General features: G+C 35.6%; 1 protein-coding gene across 1 annotated transcript; it reads left to right on the top strand.

Annotated features, from left to right (window-relative positions):
• Positions 1 to 4,698: 4,698 nt before the first annotated feature.
• On the top strand, positions 4,699 to 13,633 carry LOC113349658 (isoleucine--tRNA ligase, chloroplastic/mitochondrial-like). The gene is made up of 22 exons (XM_026593667.1): positions 4,699 to 4,946; positions 5,396 to 5,594; positions 5,739 to 5,893; positions 5,971 to 6,072; positions 6,154 to 6,223; positions 6,744 to 6,856; positions 7,104 to 7,172; positions 7,715 to 7,822; positions 8,327 to 8,462; positions 8,637 to 8,871; positions 9,091 to 9,377; positions 9,474 to 9,610; positions 9,994 to 10,141; positions 10,528 to 10,659; positions 10,867 to 10,995; positions 11,186 to 11,313; positions 11,391 to 11,555; positions 11,648 to 11,773; positions 11,871 to 11,944; positions 12,240 to 12,489; positions 12,682 to 12,861; positions 13,111 to 13,633. The coding sequence occupies exons 1-22, from the start codon at positions 4,920 to 4,922 to the stop codon at positions 13,357 to 13,359; spliced, it is 3,219 nt and encodes a 1,072-aa protein (XP_026449452.1). The 5' UTR covers positions 4,699 to 4,919; the 3' UTR covers positions 13,360 to 13,633.
• The last annotated feature ends 10,747 nt before the right edge of the window (positions 13,634 to 24,380 follow it).

The raw sequence follows: 24,380 nt of genomic DNA, 5'->3' as shown, positions 1-24,380 counted from the left end.
GATCTGTATATTGAATTTGTTATTTTACCAGGTTAAATCTTAGACTCTCTACTTCCTTTGATATAAAACTGTTATTTTCAATATAATGAGTTTATTTAAGTAACCACAAGGTCCATAACCATAATGAAATGCAGGTATAGGGCCGAGCTAAAACCTTCCCAAGTTGTAAAAGTGTGTAAGCTAATTATAAGATTTCATTTCTCATCCATGGGCGAAATATTGCCGCACGTATATAGGCTTGGGGAAGTGTATTTTAATGTATTGAATCTATTAGTAAACCATAATTGAAAATCAGATAGAATTTGTTATAGGATGCAATGTATTACACAAAGAAGAGGGGACGCCTACTCATGCGTCCATACCCATCCTAGCCGGATTGTCATTTGACGGTTCTTAGAAACCCCGTCCAAATTCTTTCTCCGTATAATATTAGCATTCTAATGTCTGGGCTAGATAACATTGGTTCGTATCTGCCTTACCATGTACCTTATCAAACCGCAAATTCTTTCTACGTATAACACGAGCATTCTTTATTTGTATAGTATAATATTATCATTCTTTCTGAATTGAGGGAAAAGCTCGAATATTTTATTTTTCTTCATTTTCCTTAAAAACTCTTTTATAATTTATTACTAATCCACTCCCCTTAACTGACATATTTTGTTTCCTTTTTTCTTTATTACATGCATTTCAACACATGTTTAAGATGGAGAAGGAAGAGAACAACAAGGAAAAAAATTAACTGGAGCAATATTGAGTTCATTGACAAACAAAATGTCTTGGATTTGACTGAAAATGTACTTCTTTTTTATATTAACAATTCTTAGGTAGTTGTATCAGAAATCAAAATTCATTTTAACTTTTATGACTGTGCTTCTTTTTTCCTGTTGTTATGTGGGAATTCTCCATGCTGTGAATCACCGTGTTCACCTAATACGCTACCCGCACCAATTACTTCAACCTTTATTGTAGTGTTCTTCTATTTGATGCATAAATGATTATATGCTAGTTAACTTCTTACCTTATACTAGTATACTTACATTTGCAGAAACCACACATAATCAATTGCTGTATTTGCCGGACATCAGTGATTATGTGCCAGTACCTTGTTGTGAAGTAGGCAACATATATATATATACCTTGTTGTGAAGTAGGCAACATATATATATATATATATATATATATATATATATATCCATGTTGGATGGTTTTTCCGGTATTTTGTTCAACAAATAATCTTAAGAATTATATGTTTTTCATAGGTTGTTCGAGTGGATGCCACACTGATAATTCACTGTTACTTATGTTATGTAGCATTCTCACATCTTGCAGTTCATTTTACATTTCGTGCTTGTAATTTTGCTTTGATGGCATATTACTATAAATTTCAGGTGGCAGGAGCGAACAATCTACTTCTTGGATGTCTTATGAATCTCCAAGCATCATCCTAATGTAAGATTCTGTTTGAGAAGGAAGGCTTCAAATACGTAGTTGTTTATGAAGCTTAGTAATGTTTAAGATGGATCATTACAACCTTCCTGTCCATTGTGCAAGTGTGGAGAAGGAACTAGGTTTGCTATTAATGAATCCTAATACCTTGTTCAGAATGGAACTTCATTGTGCAAGTTCAAACCAAGCTCATAATGTTGTAAAAGTTGTAAGGATGACCGACTATCTTATCAGATAAGGGTGTTATAGTATTTGTGATAATGGAATTTCGTAAATACTAATACAGATTTTGTAAAATTCTTTTGTTCTGATAATATATTTTGCAACGTATATACGTGTTTCTTAAACTATTTTATATGTTGCATTAAGTCGAATTAAAGCAACGGATGAAGCAACGTTTGAAACATTGCTTTATTAATTTAGCAACGTTTATAAACGTTACCAAAAAATTTGTGACACCTTATGGTCAACGTACATAAGCGTTGCTTAAATTGTTAGTAGCGTTTATAAATGTGGTAAATTCGTGTTTTTGGTGTAGTGATTGAAGTTGGAGGATAAATCGATTCAATATGATATTATATTATTCAGTTTGCTGTTTATTTTGTGTTATTACGATTATCTAAAACCAAATATGTGGACGTCTTCACATTTGCACCATCAATATCATAAGTAATTTAAATTTTTCCTGGATTAAACATTGCACCATCAATCTCATAAATAAAAACATACTGCATTGAACAACCACATCATACATGAGAATAAAAGAAATACATTATATTAAAACAACTACTACATAAGCATCAATTCTCGGCGGGTGGTGGAATTCCCAGGGCGATGTAGGGATTGTATTTGTTGAGCACCCTAAGAATGTTGAAACAAGTATGGAAGTCGAAACGACGACCGCCGTGAGATACTTCCCACATCGCCTAAGTTATGGGTTCCACTTCATTTTCGGCTTCACTATTGAGCTTATTTTTGCAATTCTCCATTAGCAAAGCAATGAACTCCGATACATGACTACTAATTGAACTAAAACGATGCGACAATAAGTGAGAATCACGCCCATTAATGTTCCCCGTTTCAGCGGTGAACATTCTATAAGCTTTCTCCCAGAAAGTCAACGTTGATTCGACTACATTACTTAAGACATCATCTTGTGTGTGAAAAACAAAGGCAGTGAATCTAACACCACGAACTCCGAGAGGCATTTTTGTAGATGATTTGAGAGTGAAGAATTTGTAGAATTTGTGAATTTAGAGTTGAAATGAGGAGTATTTATATAACTTAAAAGTTATAGTCGTTAGATCACAAGAGTTTTCAGCCGTCCAGATTCAACCATTGACGCTTTTATGAAAAACACGGCGCCTTTAGCAAAAACGCTGGCATTTGAAGTAACAACGGGCGATGGAAAAACAACCACCAGTGTTTTTGGCTCACGCGCCAGCGTTGGTACCAAGCTCGCCCGATCATACATCTCGCGCGCGCCACATGTTCCATCTCACTCAACAAACCAACAAATTTGCTGGTTTGTACATCCATTTTTCTTGTTTGTTGAGTCCATAGTGGGATCAAAATCGACAAACTTCAACTTTGTTGAATCCATAGGAACTTCTCTTAGAAAATAAATAAATTTTAGTAGGAAGATTTTTTTTTTGTAATGAAAAGGTTATAATATATAAATTAAACAATATAATACAATAAACTTACAACATTATTTTTGTCAAAAACATATCAAACAATGCTCGCTTTTTTGAACTCGTTGGTATAAGTGCATTATAACTCGCTAAATTAGTGACATAATTTGCTAAGTTCAATAGGTGGTGAAGTACATTGATCAGTGTCACATCTAGTGAAAATAATAAGTCTAGCAGTAGATTGCATTTTTAAGTCTAAAACATTCATCTCTAATGATGCCATGAATATCTGAGCAAGATAACAATTGGTGATGAGATGAATAATCAATAGTGGTGTTCTGAGCAATCCCAGTGAAATTCCTTACTTTGTTATTTCATGAAATACTCGTGGCTTAGAGCGAGAGACGGCTCATACGCAAAATACTTACGAGTGTAGTGAAAGAAGTAACATTGAACAAAATATAAGAGGAACTAGTCAAGGTTGTACTAAAGAGTATAGCTGGCATTAAGAAAATGTTGTGAAGACAGTGGGCGCTAGCATAATGCCGTAGGGATTGCTTGCCGTTGGCAATAAGCCAGCACCGTGTTATTAGTTAGCGTTATCATTAGGTTAACGCCGTAAAAAGTGTTGTTGCTGGCATTTGTTCAACGCCTTAGTATTATTCGGTGGTAACACCATGCTAACGTCATGGGACATGTTAGCAATGGTTTATAATATAAGCCAGTGCTAAACTAGGTTAGCGCTAGGGAATGTGTCGCAGCTGGAAATAGGCCAGTGCTTTATTCAGTTTAGGTTTGCGCTGGCTTGTTCCAATTTGACAAATTTTTCTCGTCCTAGTTCTTCTAGCTGTTCGTTTTTCTGTTCCTTCTACCAAATAACAAAGTTTTACCCATTTCTTACCTCTACTTCCCTTAACTACCATCCATATCACACATATCAATTGTTGTATAACTCTGCCTAAGTTAGGTGAACAAAACTTTATTATAATTTGTATTATATGAGCAACCTTCATCGCTTTTCATCAAAAACCATCTCCTTCTTTATATAATCATAAATCTAGTAATTTAATTCTACTGACACATGCAACTCATGTAGCACCACCGCATCACGAACGAGAAGTATAATTGATCTACTTAATTTTGTTTTGTATCGATACATGGAACAAAGTGCGAATGAACTAAGATTATGTACCACGGAAATACAAAATTTTCATTAATATTCATAGATTCAATGAGTGATTGTTTATTTTTGTTGTACATACTATCATATCATATATAAGAGAAAAAGAACAAATTTTGCGATCTGATCTCAAACCTGATTAAAATGGTGATTTTGAAACTAATTTTCAAATCTAATTAATTTGGCGACGTTGGTGATGAGGATTAAGATTAACTATAGAGTAAGTTTTGCTCACCCATTTTCAATAAGTTACACAATCAATTTGGGCATTTGGGTTGGGATTTAGGGAAAATGCAATGGGAAATAGTAAAACCAATACTGGAATAAAAAAGGTAAAATAAAAAATTGCCTACCGGCTAAAGCAAAATTTGGGGCTAGAGAATGAGAGGAAAAAGGGGCCTCAACATATTCATGAGTTTATTTAACAGATTATTATAGTTATAGGTTGAAGAAAACGGAGAGAAACGTTATCCATCAAAGAGGGAGGGAGAGAGAGAGAGAGGGGTTTCAGATTTAATTGATTTCCCTCCTAAAAACTGGAAATAAAAATGGAGGACTTCTTTAACAAGTAAATAAATTCCCCTTTCCTGACTTGTTTCTTTTCATTCTCAGTCATCATCATCATCATCATCATCAGTTCATAAGAAAATACAAAAATGGCGATGCAAACCTCTTCTTGTCGGGTAACTCTCTCTTCACTTTATAACTAGTTTCTCAGTCAATTTTAAGTTGTTGGGATATAATACTCGTTTCTAAAATTTCCATAAAGAGTTTGACTTAATAGTGGAAACTTGGTGCAAAGTGGGTGAAATTCTCTAGTTGAAAATTTAGCGGATGCGAAATTATTAATCTTAATCGTTGAATTATTACGAGTTAAACCTAAAATTAGATACTGAATTTATTGAAAGCGGTAACTAATAGGGTTTAGTCGATACTTAGTAGCTATCTTCATAACCTTTGATTTGAAGATTGTATAATTCTTCTGCGTATATTTATATTTATGTGGCTAATTCAATTGAACTATAGTTAAATCTGATTCATGGAATTATATGGTTAATTCATTTTGCTTATCTGTGAGTACATGTTTGTCCAATAAACTCTTTGATATATATGGGTTTGCTTGCATGTTCAGGTTTGGTCACAGAGGACACCTTCAGCTATCAAGAAAACTAGTGCGGGTGGCCTTTTTAACTTGGGTAGCCACTCTTCGAGTAACATCTTTCCATTCTTTACTTTAAATCGTTATTCTTCCAATTCATCGGAGGAGTTTGATTCTGTTTCAAAGAGGAGGTCTCGAGGTCCTGTCATGGCAGCAAAGAAAGCTGCACAAGGTATTCCATTTCTCTTTACATTTTTGTTTGTTTGTTTGCTTGTTTTTGTTTTGTATTATCTACATTCTTCCAATATGTAACCTGTTGCATGGATCAGCGATTTGTTTTTGCCTTTGATTTTGGCACGTGATTTAACTTGTTTAGGTTTAAAGCAAGAAGATGGAAAGTACAAGCATACAGTTGATCTGCCAAAGACAACATTTGGGATGAGAGCAAACTCTGTAGTAAGAGAGCCCGAGATTCAGAAACTATGGGATGAGAATCAGGTGTTCAAGAAAGTAGCTGAAAGGAATAACGGGGTGTGTGTCTTAGCTGAATTCTTGTCATGCTAGTAGAGTTAAACAAATCTACAAATTGACATTGAATACTCTTGCAGGAAACCTTCATTCTTCATGATGGTCCCCCGTATGCGAATGGTGACCTACATGTGGGGCACGCTTTAAATAAAATCCTGAAGGATATTATTAATCGTTACAAGGTATTTACCTATTTCTTGTTTGTATGTTCATCTTGTATGAGTATGTGCATGGATTTTGATGCGTATTGCTCGTTTTTGCAGCTGCTTCAAAATCATAAAGTTCAATATGTGCCTGGTTGGGATTGTCATGGCTTACCAATCGAGTTGAAAGGCAAGTATTTCTAGGTTTGTCAATTCTGTGCTTCAATGGTTCTAGACACTAATAAATTATCTCTTACATTGGAATGGAGATAGGGTATATATGTGTTTGAATAACATTCTTCAGGCTATTGATCCAGTTCCAACTGCAAACATCTTTTGTGACCTCAATTTTTATCAGGGACCGGACTTACTGCTATTTTTAAATGATCAAACATACTGTTAATTAATTGTTAGTTTGTTACAATGAAAGAACTGTTTAGTTGTTATAGTAGCAAGGACTAGGGTTGGGAAAATCATATCAGTTTCATTCTCCTTTATAGGATTTCTGTTCCCTTTCATCATCAGAAGTTTTATGCAACTGGATGAGACTGACAAATAGTCTTAACATGACCAGAAGGTTGCAGAAGCTTACTGTGTAACATTATCAACTCTGGAAAAGGAAGGATGGTGGGATTGAAGTTGTCTAATTAAGCTGGTTTTGTAACTCATATTAACATTTTGAATAATCTGACAATCACTCAACTTACCAGTTCTGCAGTCTATGGATCAAGATGCCAGAAAGGATCTGACACCAATAAAACTGAGAGCTAAAGCAGCTAAATTTGCAAAGGCAACTGTTAATACTCAGATGAAATCATTTAAGGTTGCGTACTCTTATCATTTGCTTCTTTATGATAAAATTGTTTTTTATTTCTCTTAGTCATCTTTCAGATAATTTTGTCATACTTCACTCCTATGAACAAAAACTTAGTAATCAATAGCACTCTTTTCCTAGCAACGTCACTGGTATCTTTATTAAGTGTTTAGAGTTTTTAGTAAATCTTTTTACAAGCTAATTTCTATTTTGGAAATATTTGAATTGAATTGTTTTATTTTTTCAATAACTGCAGCGCTATGGGGTATGGGCCGATTGGGAGCATCCATATTTGACGCTCCATCCAGAATATGAAGCAGCACAGGTTGGTTATAAGCGTCCCTTATTATCTCTATTTGGAGGCTTGGCTTCTAAATGCACTTGGGAATAAGCCATATGTAAATAGTTTATCAATTCGGAAGTGCTTACATATGCTAGAAAAAGCTGAAAACCAAGAACGAGCTGAAATATTTATTTTTTAATGACTTATGACCCATCGTCATCTAAAAACTGTTTTTTTTATCCCTAGAACTTCAAATGAAAGAAGGGAAAGATTTCCCAGGATCTGTGTAGAGGAAAAAAAACTGAGAATCTTCCTAGTTACAGAAAGTTCTTCTAATTGCAAAAACAAGAAGAGTCTACTAAGACCGGAAATATGACTAAGTTTATGTCATAGGAGTCGTAACACTATGTTGATGTGATATCTACAAGGAAGAAGGCCATTCTGTTTTATTTGAATTCCAGTTGCCATTCTCTGACTTAGTAATCTGCAAAAGGAACTATTTGGTTACTTAGTATTGCTTTTTCTGTTTGAAGTGGCATCAGTCTCTAATAAGCGGTCTTTTGTTTTGTGGCTTGATCTACTAGGTTGAAGTGTTTGGTCAGATGTACATGAAAAAACATATATATAGAGGGAGAAAGCCCGTCCATTGGAGTCCATCATCTCGTACTGCTCTTGCAGAGGCTGAGTTGGAGGTAAGTTGACATTTTCAAGGGATTATATCTTTCTCCAAAACCTGAAAGTACTGAAGTATAATGCCTGTTTATTAGGTTATGGGATATTGATTCATGTGTTATCTTGAATTTATTTGTATGCTCATCATTTTTTCAATGGAACAAACAATAAGTTATGGATTTGCTGAGTAAAGTAGGTCGTAATGAATAACGTAAGGCAAGTGCAAAATGGGTTTTCTTACCTATCTAAGTGAGGAGGTTAGACCTGTTCTTTATCCAAGGGATACCCTGCTTGCTGTCTGTGCAGACCCTGGTTTTCCTTTTCCCGAACCTTGTGAAAGCAACTGGCATGCTATTGTCTTATGATTCTACTGTACCACTTTATCTTTATTTCTTAGTATCATACATATGACTTGCAGCCATTTTTTCTTTCTTATCCGGAACATTAGAAGAAGCTGAGCTTCACTTTATTTTCCAGATCCTGCTTTCCTCTTCTGTTTCATTTAACCATAATTATCCTTGCAGTATCCCGAGGGGCACGTTTCCAAGAGCATATATGCCATTTTTAAATTAGTTACTTCGAATGGCTTATTAGATGAGTTTTCAGATCTGTGCCTAGCCATATGGACCACAACTCCTTGGACAGTCCCGGCAAATGCTGGTAATTCCATATTAACTCATTAGGGATTATCTCGAACTTTGATGGATTATTTAGTCGTGACTTCGCAAAAACATTCATACACGTAGAGAGCCTTGGATTTTGTTAAATCCTTTCTTTCTGTGCATATGGGGAATCTAGAATTGGTCATGATATCATACTACTTCCTCCGTGCAGCTGTTGCAGTGAATGCTAAGCTTCAATATTCGGTGGTCGAAGTACACCGTATCTTAGAAAGTGGAGATGCATCCACTGGTAAAGGGAAAAAATATTTGGGCAATGTTTTTATAAGCAAGCAGAGGAATCCTTCCCTTGTGGTGGCTACCGATCTTGTGCCAGCTCTAGAAGCAAAATGGGGCGTGAAGCTCACAATAAAGAGAACACTTTTGGGTTTGGATCTTGAAAATTGCAGGTTAGATATCATAATGCAATTTGTATTCTTAAAATTTCCATTAGGGCTTCATTCAGAGATTTATCCTATACGTGTGCTATTTTTCTCAAAGTTATTTTGAATAAATGAAAATGATCTGGTCATGAATAGAGAGTTAAAATAAATCAGGGCATCAGACAGGTTTGTAGTTACTTCTGTATTATTAAGTGTTAATAAACGTTGTTTCAACATTGGCATCAGGTATATGCATCCAATAGATAACAGGGAATGCCCTGTTGTTATAGGAGGAGACTATATTACGACTGAATCAGGAACTGGACTAGTTCATACGGCCCCTGGTCATGGTCAAGAGGATTACATGACTGGCCTTAAGTACAAATTGCCTGTAATTGCCCCTGTAGATGATGAGGGAAAGTTCACTGAAGAGGCTGGAAGTTTTAGTGGTTTAAGTGTACTTGGTGATGGTAATGTTGCTGTTGTGACATACTTGGACGAACAATTATCACTTATAATGGAAGAACCATATAGTAAGTCAAAATCTTTCCTGGAATTGTTCACAGATATCTTTCTCTCTCGTTTAAATGTGTGTTTGTATGTTGTTCATAAGAAACTCTGTTATGCAGAACATAAATATCCATATGACTGGAGAACAAAGAAGCCGACCATTTTTAGGGCAACTGAGCAGTGGTTTGCTTCAGTTGAAGGGTTCCGCGAAGCTGCAATGGATGCGATTAGTAAGGTTAAGTGGATTCCTGAAAAGGTAATGTTCTTACTCCATAACAATTACTTATATCACATTAAGGCTTCCCGCTCTCTCTCATAATAGTCTTCTGCGTCCATTGTTAACCTGTTTAGCTCTTTCCAGTATTGCCACCTGAGGATGATGTTTGTCATAGATTTTGGTTTTGCAATCTCGTCATGTAGTTAGTTTTGTATTACTTAGGATGCAAACACAGTTAAGTAAGTAAAGGATCCCTAAAAAAAGTGATCAGATACAGACACTGGTTTATTCATTTAACAATCACTCAAAAAATGACTATTGTACTAATTAATGTTTGATTTTCCCTACTAGTGTTATTGGAGTTGAATATTTCACTATAAGCAGTTTTCTTAGTTGTTCAGCTAACATGAAATATGGTGCAGGCAGAAAACAGAATTTCTACCATGACTTCGAACCGCTCAGATTGGTGCATATCCAGACAAAGAACTTGGGGTGTCCCAATTCCAGTTTTCTATCATGCAGTGTCAAAGGAGCCATTGATGAATGAAGAGACTATTGATCACATCAAGTGTAAGATACTTATGATAGAATGTTTTTTTTTTTTTTTTTAAATTTTGCCGAGTTTGAGTTCTTCAGGTGTGATTGACATACTTTGTTGACCTAGATGGCTAGGTCAAGTTTTAATAGAGTTGGCCTTCATATTACATAATCAGTATTGTTCAATAAGTTTTTGTTTTGTTTTATTAATACTTCAAGCTAGGGCATCTAGCCAAATGTTTCTACGCAGAACAGTTAAAAGGTAACGGTGACACAGTTAAATGTCCTTTACTACACAGTTTTCTTCCATAGCATCATCCCTCATTGCAGTGCTTTGATTTTTCAACTTCCAAGCTTATCTGGATGATTTTACTAGCTTTTTTTGCAGTAATTTATGCAACATTGGTTATCTTCTGCAGCTATTATATCTCAGAAGGGAAGTGATGCATGGTGGTATATGACGGTTGAGGAACTACTTCCTGAGAAATATCGCAATAAAGCCCCAGAGTATCAAAAGGGAACTGATACCATGGATGTTTGGTTTGACTCAGGTACTTTTGAAAAATGAGGATGTATTGCTCTTAATTTTCTATATGTAAGATATAAGTTCTATTGACATGGTTACATCTCTCAGTAAAAGTATCTAATTTACTATAGCCTCTTTTGTCCTTCCAAAGGTTAAACTTGCATGATTATACTTCATACATTAAATTGCTTAGTTGTGATACAGTTCTTCTACATCTTTCATGTTCGTTTAGGCTCTTCTTGGGCTGCTGTTTTGGGAAAAAGAGATGAACTTAGTTACCCAGCAGATCTGTATCTCGAGGGTTCAGATCAGCATCGTGGATGGTTTCAGAGTTCTTTGTTGACGAGTATTGCCACTAAAGGTAGGAAGCACCTGAACATACTTGACATATTCCATGCAAGACTTAAGTTTGGCATTTCTTTTCTTGCAGTTCATATATTAATAATACAGCATCACTTGTATTTTTATATTTGATGAAGTTAATAGCTTCAGCATTTACTCATAAAGAGGAAGAACAGAAGTAATATTTAGTGCTATAACACTTGTTACAGGAAAGGCCCCGTATAGGCGTGTTATAACACATGGATTTGTACTAGATGAAAAGGGTCTGAAAATGAGCAAGTCATTGGGTAATGTTGTAGATCCTAATATTGTGATTGAAGGAGGGAAAAACACTAAGGTTGGCACTCTGACTGATTTTTGTAACTGCATTACATTCCTCTTATGGTTTGCTGAGATTTTAGTACTACCTCACAGGATCAACCAAGTTACGGAGCTGATGTTTTGCGGCTTTGGGTGTCTAGTGTCGATTATACAACCGATGTTCTGATTGGGCCTCAAATACTCCGTCAGATGTCTGACATATACCGAAAGCTGAGAGGAACTTTGCGATATCTTTTGGCAAATTTGCATGACTGGAAGGTGTGTGCAAGTGTTTCTTCTTCAGTTTTTGGTTTTGAATGAGTAATATTCATTGCTTTTGATGCTCCTTTTTCAATTCCCTTTTATTGTAGCCTGAGAATGCCACTCCATACAGTGATCTTCCCAAGATCGACCAATACGCACTTTTCCAACTTGAAGATACCGTGAGAAACATCAAAGATAGCTATGACAATTACCAGTTCTCTAAGATATACCAGGTATGATGAATATCTTGGGTGTTTTACCACATGCATGTGAATGGATTCTGACTTCAATGGTTTGATTTGTTCTAACCTCGCTCTTATTCTCTTTCAGACTATTCAAAACTTCGCCATTATAGATCTATCAAGCTTCTATTTTGATGTTGCTAAAGATCGGCTTTACGTGGGGTACTTCTCTTTTACATCATCACCATTTTAAGGGTTGTCCTAACAACGTGTAGCCACATGCACGTTTCATATCCTTTCTCATGCATTAGGGTTTATAAGTGAACAGCAGAAAATATATATGCTGGCTGCCGACTTTATGTAGACTTTTGTGCCGGAGTCTGAAAGGGCAATGCTTTATTACATTGCCCAGAATTCCACTTTTTGTTCTCATCACCTAGCAAATGCTTTACCTTTAAACTCAGATCCGAGTCTTTTCTCTTGTTCAATGCTTTAACTGATGTGCAATATGATTCAGGGGTAAGGAAAGTTTTACAAGGAGAAGTTGTCAAACAGTTCTTGCAGCACATCTTATCTCGATCAGTAAAGTAATTGCTCCAATCTTGCCTCATTTAGCTGAGGATGCATGGCAGAACCTTCCTTTTGAGCATTCAAATGAAGATGGTTCTGTCAGCAAATTTGTTTTTGAATCGAAGTGGCCCAAGTTGAATGAGCGATGGCTTGCAATGCCGGCTGAAGATGTTGAATTTTGGAGTAAAATGCTTAAGGTAAGGTTTTCGTGTTTTGTACCCTGTTAGCTGAAATTCTATGCCCTTGATTGCTCTGCCAAAGAACTGCTGCACTGTTACCATTGCAGTCGCCATTACTATTTCTGTTTTTTGTGTTATGTCATTTCTGTTTATTTTTCTGATAGCTATAACCATCATTTAATTTTGATTATGTTGCATCACCATGTCCAGCTGAGAACTGAGGTGAATAAAGTTCTAGAGACTGCTCGTACTGGGAAGTTAATCGGTTCCAGTTTGGATGCGAAGATCTATCTCTATGTTGCTGATGCTGGCTTCAACTCCAGATTGCACAGAATGAGTGAGGCCCTAAACGAGGCTGATACACTGCATCGCATATTCATAACATCTCAGGTATTTTTGATTTTTTTGCAAATGCCGAGGTTGAACGAAGCCCTTTTCCATCTGTACTTTACCTACTTGTGAATAGTCTAACCCCAAGTTAATAAGGTTGGTGACCGTTACATTTTTGCAGCGAAAGCTGAAACTTCTAACTTTATGTGATTGTCCAAAACCATGTTTTGACGAATGCGCCAATTTCTCAAAATGGAAGTGAAACAAACATTATAGGTTAGCTTGATTTATTCTTTATCCGCATGGCAGGTTGTGATTGTTTCTTCCTTGGACAATGAAAGACAAACTGATGAAATACCTTGTACCGGAGAATATCTCATAGAAGGAGGAGGCGAAGTTTGGATCGGCGCAACTCGAGCAGAGGGTTCAAAGTGTGAGAGATGCTGGAACTACTCCCCTAAAATTGGATCTTTTGTTGAACACCCAACTTTATGCCCTCGCTGCTATGATGTTGTTGGCGCCCAACCTCTCCCTGCCGTTGCTGCAGCTGTAAGCTGATGGTACAAGTAGTAAGCCCTAAACCGTTTTTTTTTCATTCTTTTTTTGTTGTTCAATTAGTTACGATGTTATCATTGCTGCTCATGAATGGCTAGAGTTCATTCCATACCTCCCAGTAAATATCTAGATAAAGTTTATTGAATGTACGTCCTATTTGTCTGATCACTTCAAAGGAAAAATGTATTCCATTGACAAAGATGAACATTACCCATTGAAGTTGCAGGTCTACATTTATTACGAGCGTTATATTATTTCTCCTGTCAAATTTCTATTAGTGAATGTATCTTCTTCTTTTTTTGACAAAGGTAATTATATTAAACATCAAAGGAAATATACATCATTAGCCAAGTTTACATTTAGAGTAGCTGGTGGAACCTGCCACCACTCTCCAGTACTACAAGACGTGGACAGATTTGGCTAGACAATCTGCCGTCTTATTACAATAAGACAATCTGCCGTCTTATTACAAACTCTTGAAACATATCTACATGACCAGTTGTTATACTTGTTACATAACTGCACACACTTATATAACAAAGGAGAGGATTGCCAAGGAGGATGCATACCCATATTGACAGAGCTCACCAAGTTTTTACATTCAGATTCAAAGATTACCATTGTTGTTGCTCAGCCCATTTCATGGCCTCTAACAGAGACCAACTTTCCGCCTGATGAACCGTAGCTACTCTTCGAAGGACTCCCTTTCCTGCAACATAGGATCCTGTAGAGTCTCTTGTTAACATAGCAATACCAGCTAAGTAATAAGCTTTATAAAAAGAGGCATCCACATTGATTTTTAACATATCTGGTGGTGGTGGTGTCCAATGGGAATGATCTACAGAATGTCTAGTATGAGATGTATGAAATGTACGAGAATTATGAGCAATACCAGCTAAGTAATTAAACAGGGGATGTAAAATAAAGTTAGGATTGACTGTTTCGTGTTGAAAGACTACTTTACATCTATATTTTCAGAGATACCAGATAGTTGCAATGATTGCATGTAGAGAAGGAGATTCTGAATTGAAGTTAATATCTGCATTAGTTGTCCAAGAAGCTATCCAGTCATGCAGTGTAGCAAATTGTTGCAGATAATTAAAGTGCTGAGGTAGACAAGCTTTCCAAATGGCAGTAACAAAGGGACAAGAGAAAAACAAGTGATTTATGTCTTCTGTATGATGTGTAGTGCAGAGAGCACAAGAAACATCAGCTATACAATGCATATTAGATTTAACTGGTAATGCATTCTGTATAAGTTTCCACATGAAAATTTGCAACTTATATGGGATTTTTAACTGCCAAAATTTTAGCCAAAAAGTTGTAGCAAAGATATCAGGTACTGCAGGGGAGTTAATCTTACATAGATGTTGATATGTTGAGAATTTCCCAGTTGAAGTAAGAGGCCATTGTAAGGAATCTTCAGATTGTAAATGCAAAGGTATAGTTAAGATAGAAAGCACCTAGATGGGTGTAAATAGTTGATGTGAGAGGCTGACATTCCATTGTTCTATGTCCGAGTCAATGAGCTGAGATACCCACCGAAGATGGTAGGTGGTGGCTCATGCTTAATATCATGATAAGGAAAGTACTTTGACTTCAATAATTGTACATAGTGATCATCTGGACTATGAATGATGTTCCTTGCTAGTTTAGCTAACATAGCAGAATTATAATGATGAAGTTGTTGAGTCCTAAGCCTCCTAATCTCTTAGGGAAATTCAGTTTTTCCCAATATCTGAAGTGTTTTTTCCAATGACTTGATGAACGGTTCCACCAATAGTTTCTCTGAAGTTGTTCCATTTGATGAATAGTTGTATCAGGTTGTTTTAAAACTTGCATATGGTACAAACTCATTGTACTAAGAACAGAATTCAGCTGAGTAGTCTTACCAGCTTGGTTGATAATTTTACTACTCCATCCTAGTAGTCGCGCAGACATATGCTCCAAAATCGGCTGACAGTTTTTTGTTCTTGATCTCTGCAGCAGTAGAGGTATTCTCAAATATTTTTCGCCTAGACCAATAATTTTCATGTGAAGAGTATTAGTAAACTGATTTCTGAGAGAAGGGGAGACGTTTTTGCTGAAGAAAATGGTAAGATTTACTAAACTGATCAAGGATATGTGGAAGATTGCGAAGATAGTTTGGAGAAGCTTCAAGAAATAAAAGGCAGTCATCGGTGAAAAATAAGTGACTCATCTGAGGGCCATGTTTCCCAACAGTAATTCCTTTCAAGTTACCTTGTAATATTTGAGATTGAATTATTCTTGAAAAAACTTCCATGATTATGAAAAATAAATAAGGTGACAACGAATCACGTTGACGGATCCCACGCAAAGGAGTAAAGGAAGCAAATGAGCTACCATTGATGAGGAGAGTAATGCTTGTTGTAGTAACATATTGTTGTACAAGCTGGATCCGGTCTTGATGAATACCAAGCTGCGGAAGAATGTCAAAAATAAATGGCCATTCTAGCCTGTCGAAAGCCCGACATATCCAGTGTAAGGCCAATATAAGAAACTTTTCCTTTTTTCTTCATTGTGTGAATCAGTTCATGCGCAATAATGATGTTGTTTTGAATGTGTCTGCCGGGTACATAAGCACATTGAGTAGGTGATCTGGTTTTTGAAAGAAGAGGTTTCAATCGATTAGAAATGATTTTGGAGATTATCTTATAGCTTACATTACATAAAATAATTGGTCTGTATTCATTAGGTGTTTGAGGATGTAATGCTTTAGGTATAAGGATTTGAAAGGTAAGATTGATATCACGAAGCATGAATTTATGAATAAAGAAATGATGGATCATTGAAGTTACCTTATTACTGACCGTCGACCAATATTGTTGGTAAAAAGCAGCTGGAAATCCATCTGCTCCCGTGAAGCCTAAGGTTTAATTTGGAAAACTGCTGAGACAAAATGAGATAAAATGTTTGCATCAGTAACTGGATTTGTAGTTGTTGAGATGCTGGAAAAATGTTGTAAAAGTGTACTTTCATTTTCTTCTTTGGAATCATGCCAGATACCCGTTGAATCTTGTATAACATCTATCTGATTTCTTTTTTATTGTAATTGGCAGTACAATGGAATAACGCAGTATTTCTGTCTGCATCATTGTTACTAGTTCTAGCCTTTTGCATGTATAAAATATTTTTGAATTGATAACCAATGTTGAAGAGAACTGGTTAAATTGGAAATGGCGGGGGTCAGAAGAAGGAAAATTTAGGCTAGTGAAATGTTGTATTTGATGATGTATTGATTGAATGTTCGATTCTATGTTGCCAAAAGACTGTTTCTTCCAAAGTTGAAGAATATTTCTGGTATATTTAAGTTTAGAAGTCAATTGATAGGATGGAGAACCTAAGAAGTTTCGATTCCAACTATCATTAATGGCATATGAACATGAATGTTGAGAAAACCAGCATCTATACATCCGAAAAGGTATCTGTTTAGGACTAGCATCACCACAAGTTGACAAAATGATTGGAGAATGATATGAAGCAACAGGAGAAATATGCTGAAGAAAAACAATATAATAGTTGTTCATTCACAAAGTGTTCACTAAAGCTCTGTCAAGCCTAACAGCTGTATGAGCATTATATGTTCTATGATTTGACCAAGTCGTAGCAGATCTCGTGAATCCAAAATCAATTAAACATAATTGTTGAATAATAAGTCTAATTAATCTAGAATGATAATGTTAAGAGTTGTGATAGCTTTGAATTTCAGAGTCATTTATTGTGAAGTTAAGATCACCAATCAAAACCCATGGTAAATCTACTTAAGGTTGCATATCTAATAAGCACTGCCATTGTTGTTGATTTTCAGCATGATCATGAGCATCGTACATACATCTAAATAATTTTTCAGGATAATGAGAGTGAGTATTCAAAATGGAATGAATGTCATGTCTAGTTGTATGCATTATTTCAAGGTCAATTCCTAGTTTCCATGCAATAGATATACCACTAGACAAACCAACAGAAGGAGCATGCCAGTAATTAGGATTCTTGAACTGTTGTAAATAGAAGTGCATTGTAGAAGCTTGAGTTTTAGTTTCGGACAAAAAGAAAATATCAGGGTTATATTTGGTAATGCAAAATTGAAGATAATCACGTGTGAAAGGGTTACCAAAAACCTGACAGTTCCAAGAGAGAAGTTTCATGCTAATGTAAATGTTAAACCAAAGTAAAACAAAACTTAAAACAAAATTTAAAGCAAAGGTTAAAACAAATGTAGTGATAGAAAGTACCCGTTGACTAGCATCGGAGATATTACGATCCAGGGAATGAACTGCATCAACAATGTCTCTCAAAGTTGGCTCAGAAGATCCAGTAACTTGATTATCATGCTGAACATAAGTATGTTGAGGCTGACTAGTAGATGTATGATGACTAATAGAAGCTTGGTCAGATTCATCATCAGATAAAACTACAGTGGTAAAATTACGACATCTTTCCCGACGAATGAATGTATGAGTACCAGAGTTATTACTAGCTAGCATCATATTAGAGTTAGGATGAGGCATGGCTCTGTCAGCAGGAGCAACGGAAGAGTTCGATTGAGAATCCGTAGCCGTAAAAAAAAAGAGAAGCATACCATCTAAAGGGCCAGCCTAAGAAGCAACTGGTTCGCAAAGATTCGATCTCCTTTGATATTCATGTTGCATGAAAAGATTAGCAAGTTCTTGAGGATTTCTAACTGGCAGAACAACTTGTTCAACAACAGGTCCAAAATTTCTAATGGTACTTTCCATATTGATTCGACGAGTCTCCCTATCATTACATAAGTCTCCATCATGATCAACAACTCGACATTCTTGACATAGCTTGTATGGCTTTTTTCAAAAAAGAATCCCACCCATCGAGACACTCCTGCAACATTAGCAGCATGAATTCCTTTAACCATAAGAGTATAACTCTCATCATTATTATAGCTCTGAACTTTGTGGATGTAGTAGGGTGAATACCATTAGGTTCAACAGCAATAGTATCTCCAACAATATCAGCAAAAAGTCTTAAAATATCAGGGTAAGTGAACTCAGGAAGGAGATATTTGAATTCAATCCAAAAGGGTGAAGTGTCAAAATTAAGATGCTGATAAGGGAAAAAAACGATGCCAATCTCTAAGAACAATTAGATGTCCATAAAAATTCCAAGCACCACCAAACAAAATTGCATCTTTGTCTTCAGTTGTACTAAATCTGCTAGCAAAAATATTTGGCTCCAGTGATCTTACTATTAGCTGCCACAGATTATTGCGTTTAAGATGATGCCAAAGAAATTTAGCAGATTTTTCAGCATCCTGCCATAACATGATACCAGGTGCATAAATTTTACCAGCCAGGCATATTTTCCAATCTTTGATACCTTGAAGTAGAGTTGTAGTTGAATGAGTAACAACTCTGGCTCTAGCAGGTATATTTCCTAAAGAAATACCCTCCATATGCTGAGAGATATTGTTTATGTTATCATACATGGTTAAGGGATTGAAATGAAGATCTAGAAAGGAAAATTGTGAAGATAAATAAGAAAGAAAGATTGGTACGCTTTTATAGTAGTAGAGGATAAAGATTGAAACCAGAAGCAGTAGGTAGGTGTTATTGTGATGAAGGTTTGTCGATGATGAGTATTGAAAGGTATTGAAATTGGAGAAGGTGAGTAATTGAATTTATCACCAGGTGTCGGATTATCCGTGTAGGGTTTATGATGCAGGTAATAAAAGTATACAACACCAATCTTGTGACAGCAAGTATCAAATATGTTCAGAATACTCATGATACGATAAAATCGTTGCACCACTGCATTAAGGATAAGCCAACAGACGTGTAACCAATTGAAATTGAGCCAACTGAAGGTGAGAGACATTGTTGCAATCACTAATGTAGACAACACGTCTTCAACACCGCATAACACTGAAGAGAAATCAAAAAGAAACAAAAACCATATTAATAACAACAGCTGATCAAGCAGAATCAAACAATAAAAACAGAAGAGAAAACCCAATTAACTATAAGATTCGACTACGTCAAAAAAAGAGACAATTTAAAAATTAGGTCAGAAAAATGCAGATGGATAAAGATGAACAAGATAGGGTAAAAAGGGCTAAAAAAAGAACAACTAAAAGAAAAAACAACAAATTGGGTACAATCAATGGGGAAGATGAAGAAGAACGATTGAATTTGAAGATAGGGTGAGCAAAATTTGAGGTTTGACTAAGTTGATTTCGGGTGAATTTTTCGCTTGACTTTTTCTCTGGATAAGAACTAATATCAGCTCTTTTCTTTTCTGCAATATATGTTTTTTTAGTGAATGTATCATCTCCATTGTTATATAACTTTTATGCATTGTTGTCAAAATTATTAGACTGGATTAAATTAACACGAATATATATATACATTTGTTTCATCTAGCAAAATAATACTTCCTCCGTTTCTGGAAAATTGTTACTTTCACTTTTTCAATTTGACCTATTTGAAAAAGAAAATAACGAATAGCTCAAACAGAATCTTCCACAGTCGAACATTTAGTCCTGATATTTTTGAAGCAATCCAGATACCATATAATATCCAAATAACTGGGTACCAAATTCTGGTTAGAGACTGTTGGAATACGGAATGCCAAATTTTTCTAGTACTTTTTCTTCAAATTCATCTTTTCTTTTTACTCCAATTTTCTAATTAGTTATTCTGGTACTTGAGTTGTGTACAAACCACATCTCCTTCGATTAGCTCCCAAGCAATATATGAATATTTCTATTACGGTGGGTTTGGATGTAGAATTTTAAAGATGAGATTTATGGGTCCAGAAAATTTGGTGGAATTACGTTTCCCTTGGTAGTTTGGTTGCCCAAATTCCTGGAATTACGTTTCCGATGGTATTCACTTTTCCAGCAAATCCTTCATATGGAGTCTGCCCCCCCCACCCCCCCCAAGATTTGTTGGGAAACTTATCGGGAGATTTAAGGACCCATTTTTTTACTCCAAATCTCATATTAATACATTTTTAAGATTTTTAGGGCAATGCCAAACAATACATGGACTTTTAATACAATAAAATTTTATGAATCCTAGGATTCTCAATTGAGTTACCAAACATACCCGTGAGATTATAAATTCCTGAAAATTGTGAATTCTTCAAACAAACCCACCATTAGCAAAATTGGTTCGGAAGAGAGTGAAATAAAAAAAGCATCTGAAACCGATGTTTTCAATTTGGTTTTCGCGACCTTTAAAGACGAAGGATGTGTTCGGTTGAGTTTTGGGGCCGACTAAAAGATGAATCCTCATAATCCCTTATTCAATTATGTTTTCTAATGGTAATGGTAAATATGCTCCTGATTTAATTAGTGTTAATGAACTTGATTAACATCAATAGTTAGTGATTCAATTAGTTTAGCATATTTTTTTAAGTTAGTGTTGGAAAACCAAAAAAAAAAAAAAACAAGAAAAAAATGTTCGACAAAGGGAAAATTTTGGAATTTTTTTCTCAAAATGAGTGATTCAAACAAGATTTATGATGTATGTGATTTCTTATCTTCAAAATTTGATAACATATTAATACCCATCAACAATTACTGGTTATTTGCTGAGTTTTTAGAAAATCAAGAAATTTTTTGTCTCAAACTTATCATAACCTTTTTATGATTTCGAACATCAACCTAAAAAAAAAAGAAAATTAAAAAACAAACGCTCAAAAATAATGAGATATATCTCTAATCTAACTGCATTTTCAATTTATAAGCTTCTAACTAATTACAAAAGCTTGGATTTTTTCTTTTAAAATATCCTAGATTTCTAGTAGTCTGGTGGTTTTACATCTGAGAAGTCATAAAATCCTAGCCGTCATCAACAGTGACGGTTCAACCATCATAAACTCCAAGTCGTAATCTCAGACTTACGACTGGAACGATAAATCGCCCAGGACGGAAATACATACTTACGACCAGATTTTTCCCCACGTTGCATGAGAATATCAAATTTTATTTAATATTGTCAGCGGCAGTTGGGTTACCCCGCCGTAATATTTTTTTCCGGCTAGTTCACCTGGGGAAAAGCGTTAATTGCTCAGTAACGTTGTCGGTGTCGTCTGGTCTTGGTTTCCAGGCCGTTACGCAAGCTACGGGTGGTTTTCCAAGCCGTAAATTAAAATTTCCAACCATTATCAAGAATCAGGAATGTCTACGTTTTAGGAATAACGGTCGTAAATATCGTTTATGGTTGGGATTTAACCATACGTCCTAGCCATAGGTGCGGGTACGACTGGTATTCCACTTGTCAACCTAGCGGTATGTAGCTTTTTTTAGTATTTTTCTTCCACTAATGCTCTGCTATATTTCATTTTCATAGTTGCAGCTTGTACCGAACCCCCCAAATATTACAGTTTTGAAAGACCAACCCCTGATTGTTCAAGTATTAAGTGAGCACACAAGTAATCACTATGCAAACAACTTTGATTGGAAGGATAAGGAAGATGCAAAGAAATGGGCTCGAGAAAAAAAGGTTGAAAAGATGTGTATCATAGTCTACAATAAACAAGTTAGAGACACCAATTTTCAAATGGTTTGCGAGTGTGATGAAAAGTACGAGAGTTATTGGGAAAAAGGGTTCTTAGCATAAAGCAAAAACCAAAAGAAAAAAGGGATTTCATAATACGAAGAAGTGGGGATGCACTTTTAAGCTTCAATTTAGATATAACAAGCTAAAGCAAGTGTGGTTTATGAGTGAAGTTGTCTCGGGTTTTCATAACCGTCCAATTCCGGAGAGTTTGATCAACCATCATTGTCCGAAAAGCCTCAGTCCCAAAGAAAATGAGATAGTAAACATACGCACAAGATCTATTGACACCCTTAGTAGTGTGAAGGTATTAAAGTCCAAAAACTCATTTACATTGGCAACCATATAAAATGCAAGAGAAAAATTGAAAAATGAGACACGACAAGATAGAGTACTTATGCAACAGTTTTTATTTTTGTTTGAGAATGAAAACTACAATTATTATTATTTTTATGACCTAATGAGGAACAAAAAGTGAAATATCTTTTCATTGCTTCATCTGGAATTTGTACAATTGGCAAGATGCTTCAAATTCCTTTTATGGATTGCACATAAAAATTGAACAAGTACAACGTGGTGATATTTAACTTTGATGAGCAAACATTTACCAAGTCGACATTTATTGTTGGGTCTTGTTTCTTGAAAGACGAAAGAAAGTCACATGTGGGAATTACATAAGGTCAAGTTATTGTACCAAGAAGGTTATAATCCTAAGATGTTGATTACAGATAAAGAGCAAGCATTGATGTGGGTCATATCAAGTCTTTTTTCTCTGACACACATCATCTTATTTTTACGTTCCACACATGAAACAATGTACAAAGTAATTGCACGAGGATGATATGGCCACCAAGTAAAATCGAGATGAAGAGGATTAACAAAACACCTTAGAAAAACAACAAGAATATAAATAAAAATTTGTTGAAAACGAAAAAATAGCCACTGTCAAATGGGAGAAATTTCAATTGGGTGGGAACAATTAACATGGTCGCTTACGGAAGAAATATTCTTTGAAAGGGAGTATTTTATTGGGAAAAAGGGCTGCCTACCTGGAGGTTATGGTGTAAATGAAGAAAAAATCATTGGATCCCAAAAAAGAAAAGTTCATTAGTACGTAGGTAAACTAACACAAACATTATGAAAACCAAGCCACAAGCACGATGGAATCATCCCACTATGGGTTCAGGAGTAATATGTACGGGTGCGATGGTGGATTTGTTGTTGTTTTTGAAGCTATAAAAGAGTAATTTAAGCATGATCTTGATAAAATCAAAGGAAATTTTGAATTTAACCTATATAAAAATCCTACTTTTTATTTGGATAGCCCTTGGCTCCAAGGAATTAGTTTCTATGTTTCCATTGAGCAATTATGAAAATTACGAAGGAAGTGGATGCTTTTAAGAAGAAATTCATTCCCGCGGGAATTATATGTATTTTTCCCAATATGTCGGCTTTGGGTCTCTCATGTAGGCATATGATAGCTAGTTACAGATCAACATGATTCCAATCGAAGATATATATCCATTTTGGAAACAATTATCATTCAACAATCTAATACCCAATCAAGGTATCGGGGATGTGTTTTACGACATGTACAAGAAACTTTTTGATAAATATGATTCTTTACTACCGGTGCAAAGACAACTTTGGTTGTATGGGTTGCGGAAATTCAACTGTCCCTTCACCGGAAAAGATATTCTTGAACCAACCAAGGGGAAGGAAAAGGGTAGGCATTCAAAAAAAAAAAACAATGAAACAAGAGAGGGTAGAAGCGAAGAGATTGGTTCAAGAGGGTCCACAATTGGTGGCCTCAAATCAAAGAGATCTTCCAGGGTTTGAGCGCTTGAACAGGTTATATGAGGAGGAGGATATAAAGAGGAGAGGTGCGACTACAAAAAAAACGTAAATGAAGAAAAATAGAATAAGGCAGACTAAGCTGAGGTAGCGAAGTCAAAGTAAAAGGACCCGAGGTTCCCTCATAAGAAGGTTCAACAAGAAGATTTTTTAGTGGGGTTGGTATTAAACAATTAGCAAGGTTGATATTAAAGGAAAAGCACCGATGATTGAACCGTTGCAATTTACTCCATCTAATGGTGAAGAGGATATGGTTCATATGGCAAAAGGTCCGAGGATCACCCTCTATAGATATGAAAGGTAACTATATCCGGCCTACGTACGTCATATATTAAAATTATATATACTTCTTTCCGGAGTTTATTCATGAATCGATTAGGAACTGAATTGTAGGCAAACTTAGCTTGAGCAAGAGATAAATCCCACTGTCGTGGCTTGTCTCCAGATAAACAACGAATAAGCTTCCCTAATGATCGGTTTACTACTTCAGTTTGACCATCTGTTTGAGGGTGAGTTGTGCTACTAAACTGCAGTTTGGTTTGGAGACGAGTCCAAAATGTCTTCCAAAACCAACTTAAGAACTTAGTGACTCGATCAGAAGTAATGGTCTTGGGA

This window comes from Papaver somniferum, chromosome 2, assembly GCF_003573695.1.
Source record: "Papaver somniferum cultivar HN1 chromosome 2, ASM357369v1, whole genome shotgun sequence".
In the NCBI taxonomy this organism is placed as follows: Eukaryota; Viridiplantae; Streptophyta; class Magnoliopsida; order Ranunculales; family Papaveraceae; genus Papaver; species Papaver somniferum.
Note: the sequence above shows the minus strand (reverse complement) of the source record. Positions and strands in the feature narration are given on the sequence as shown.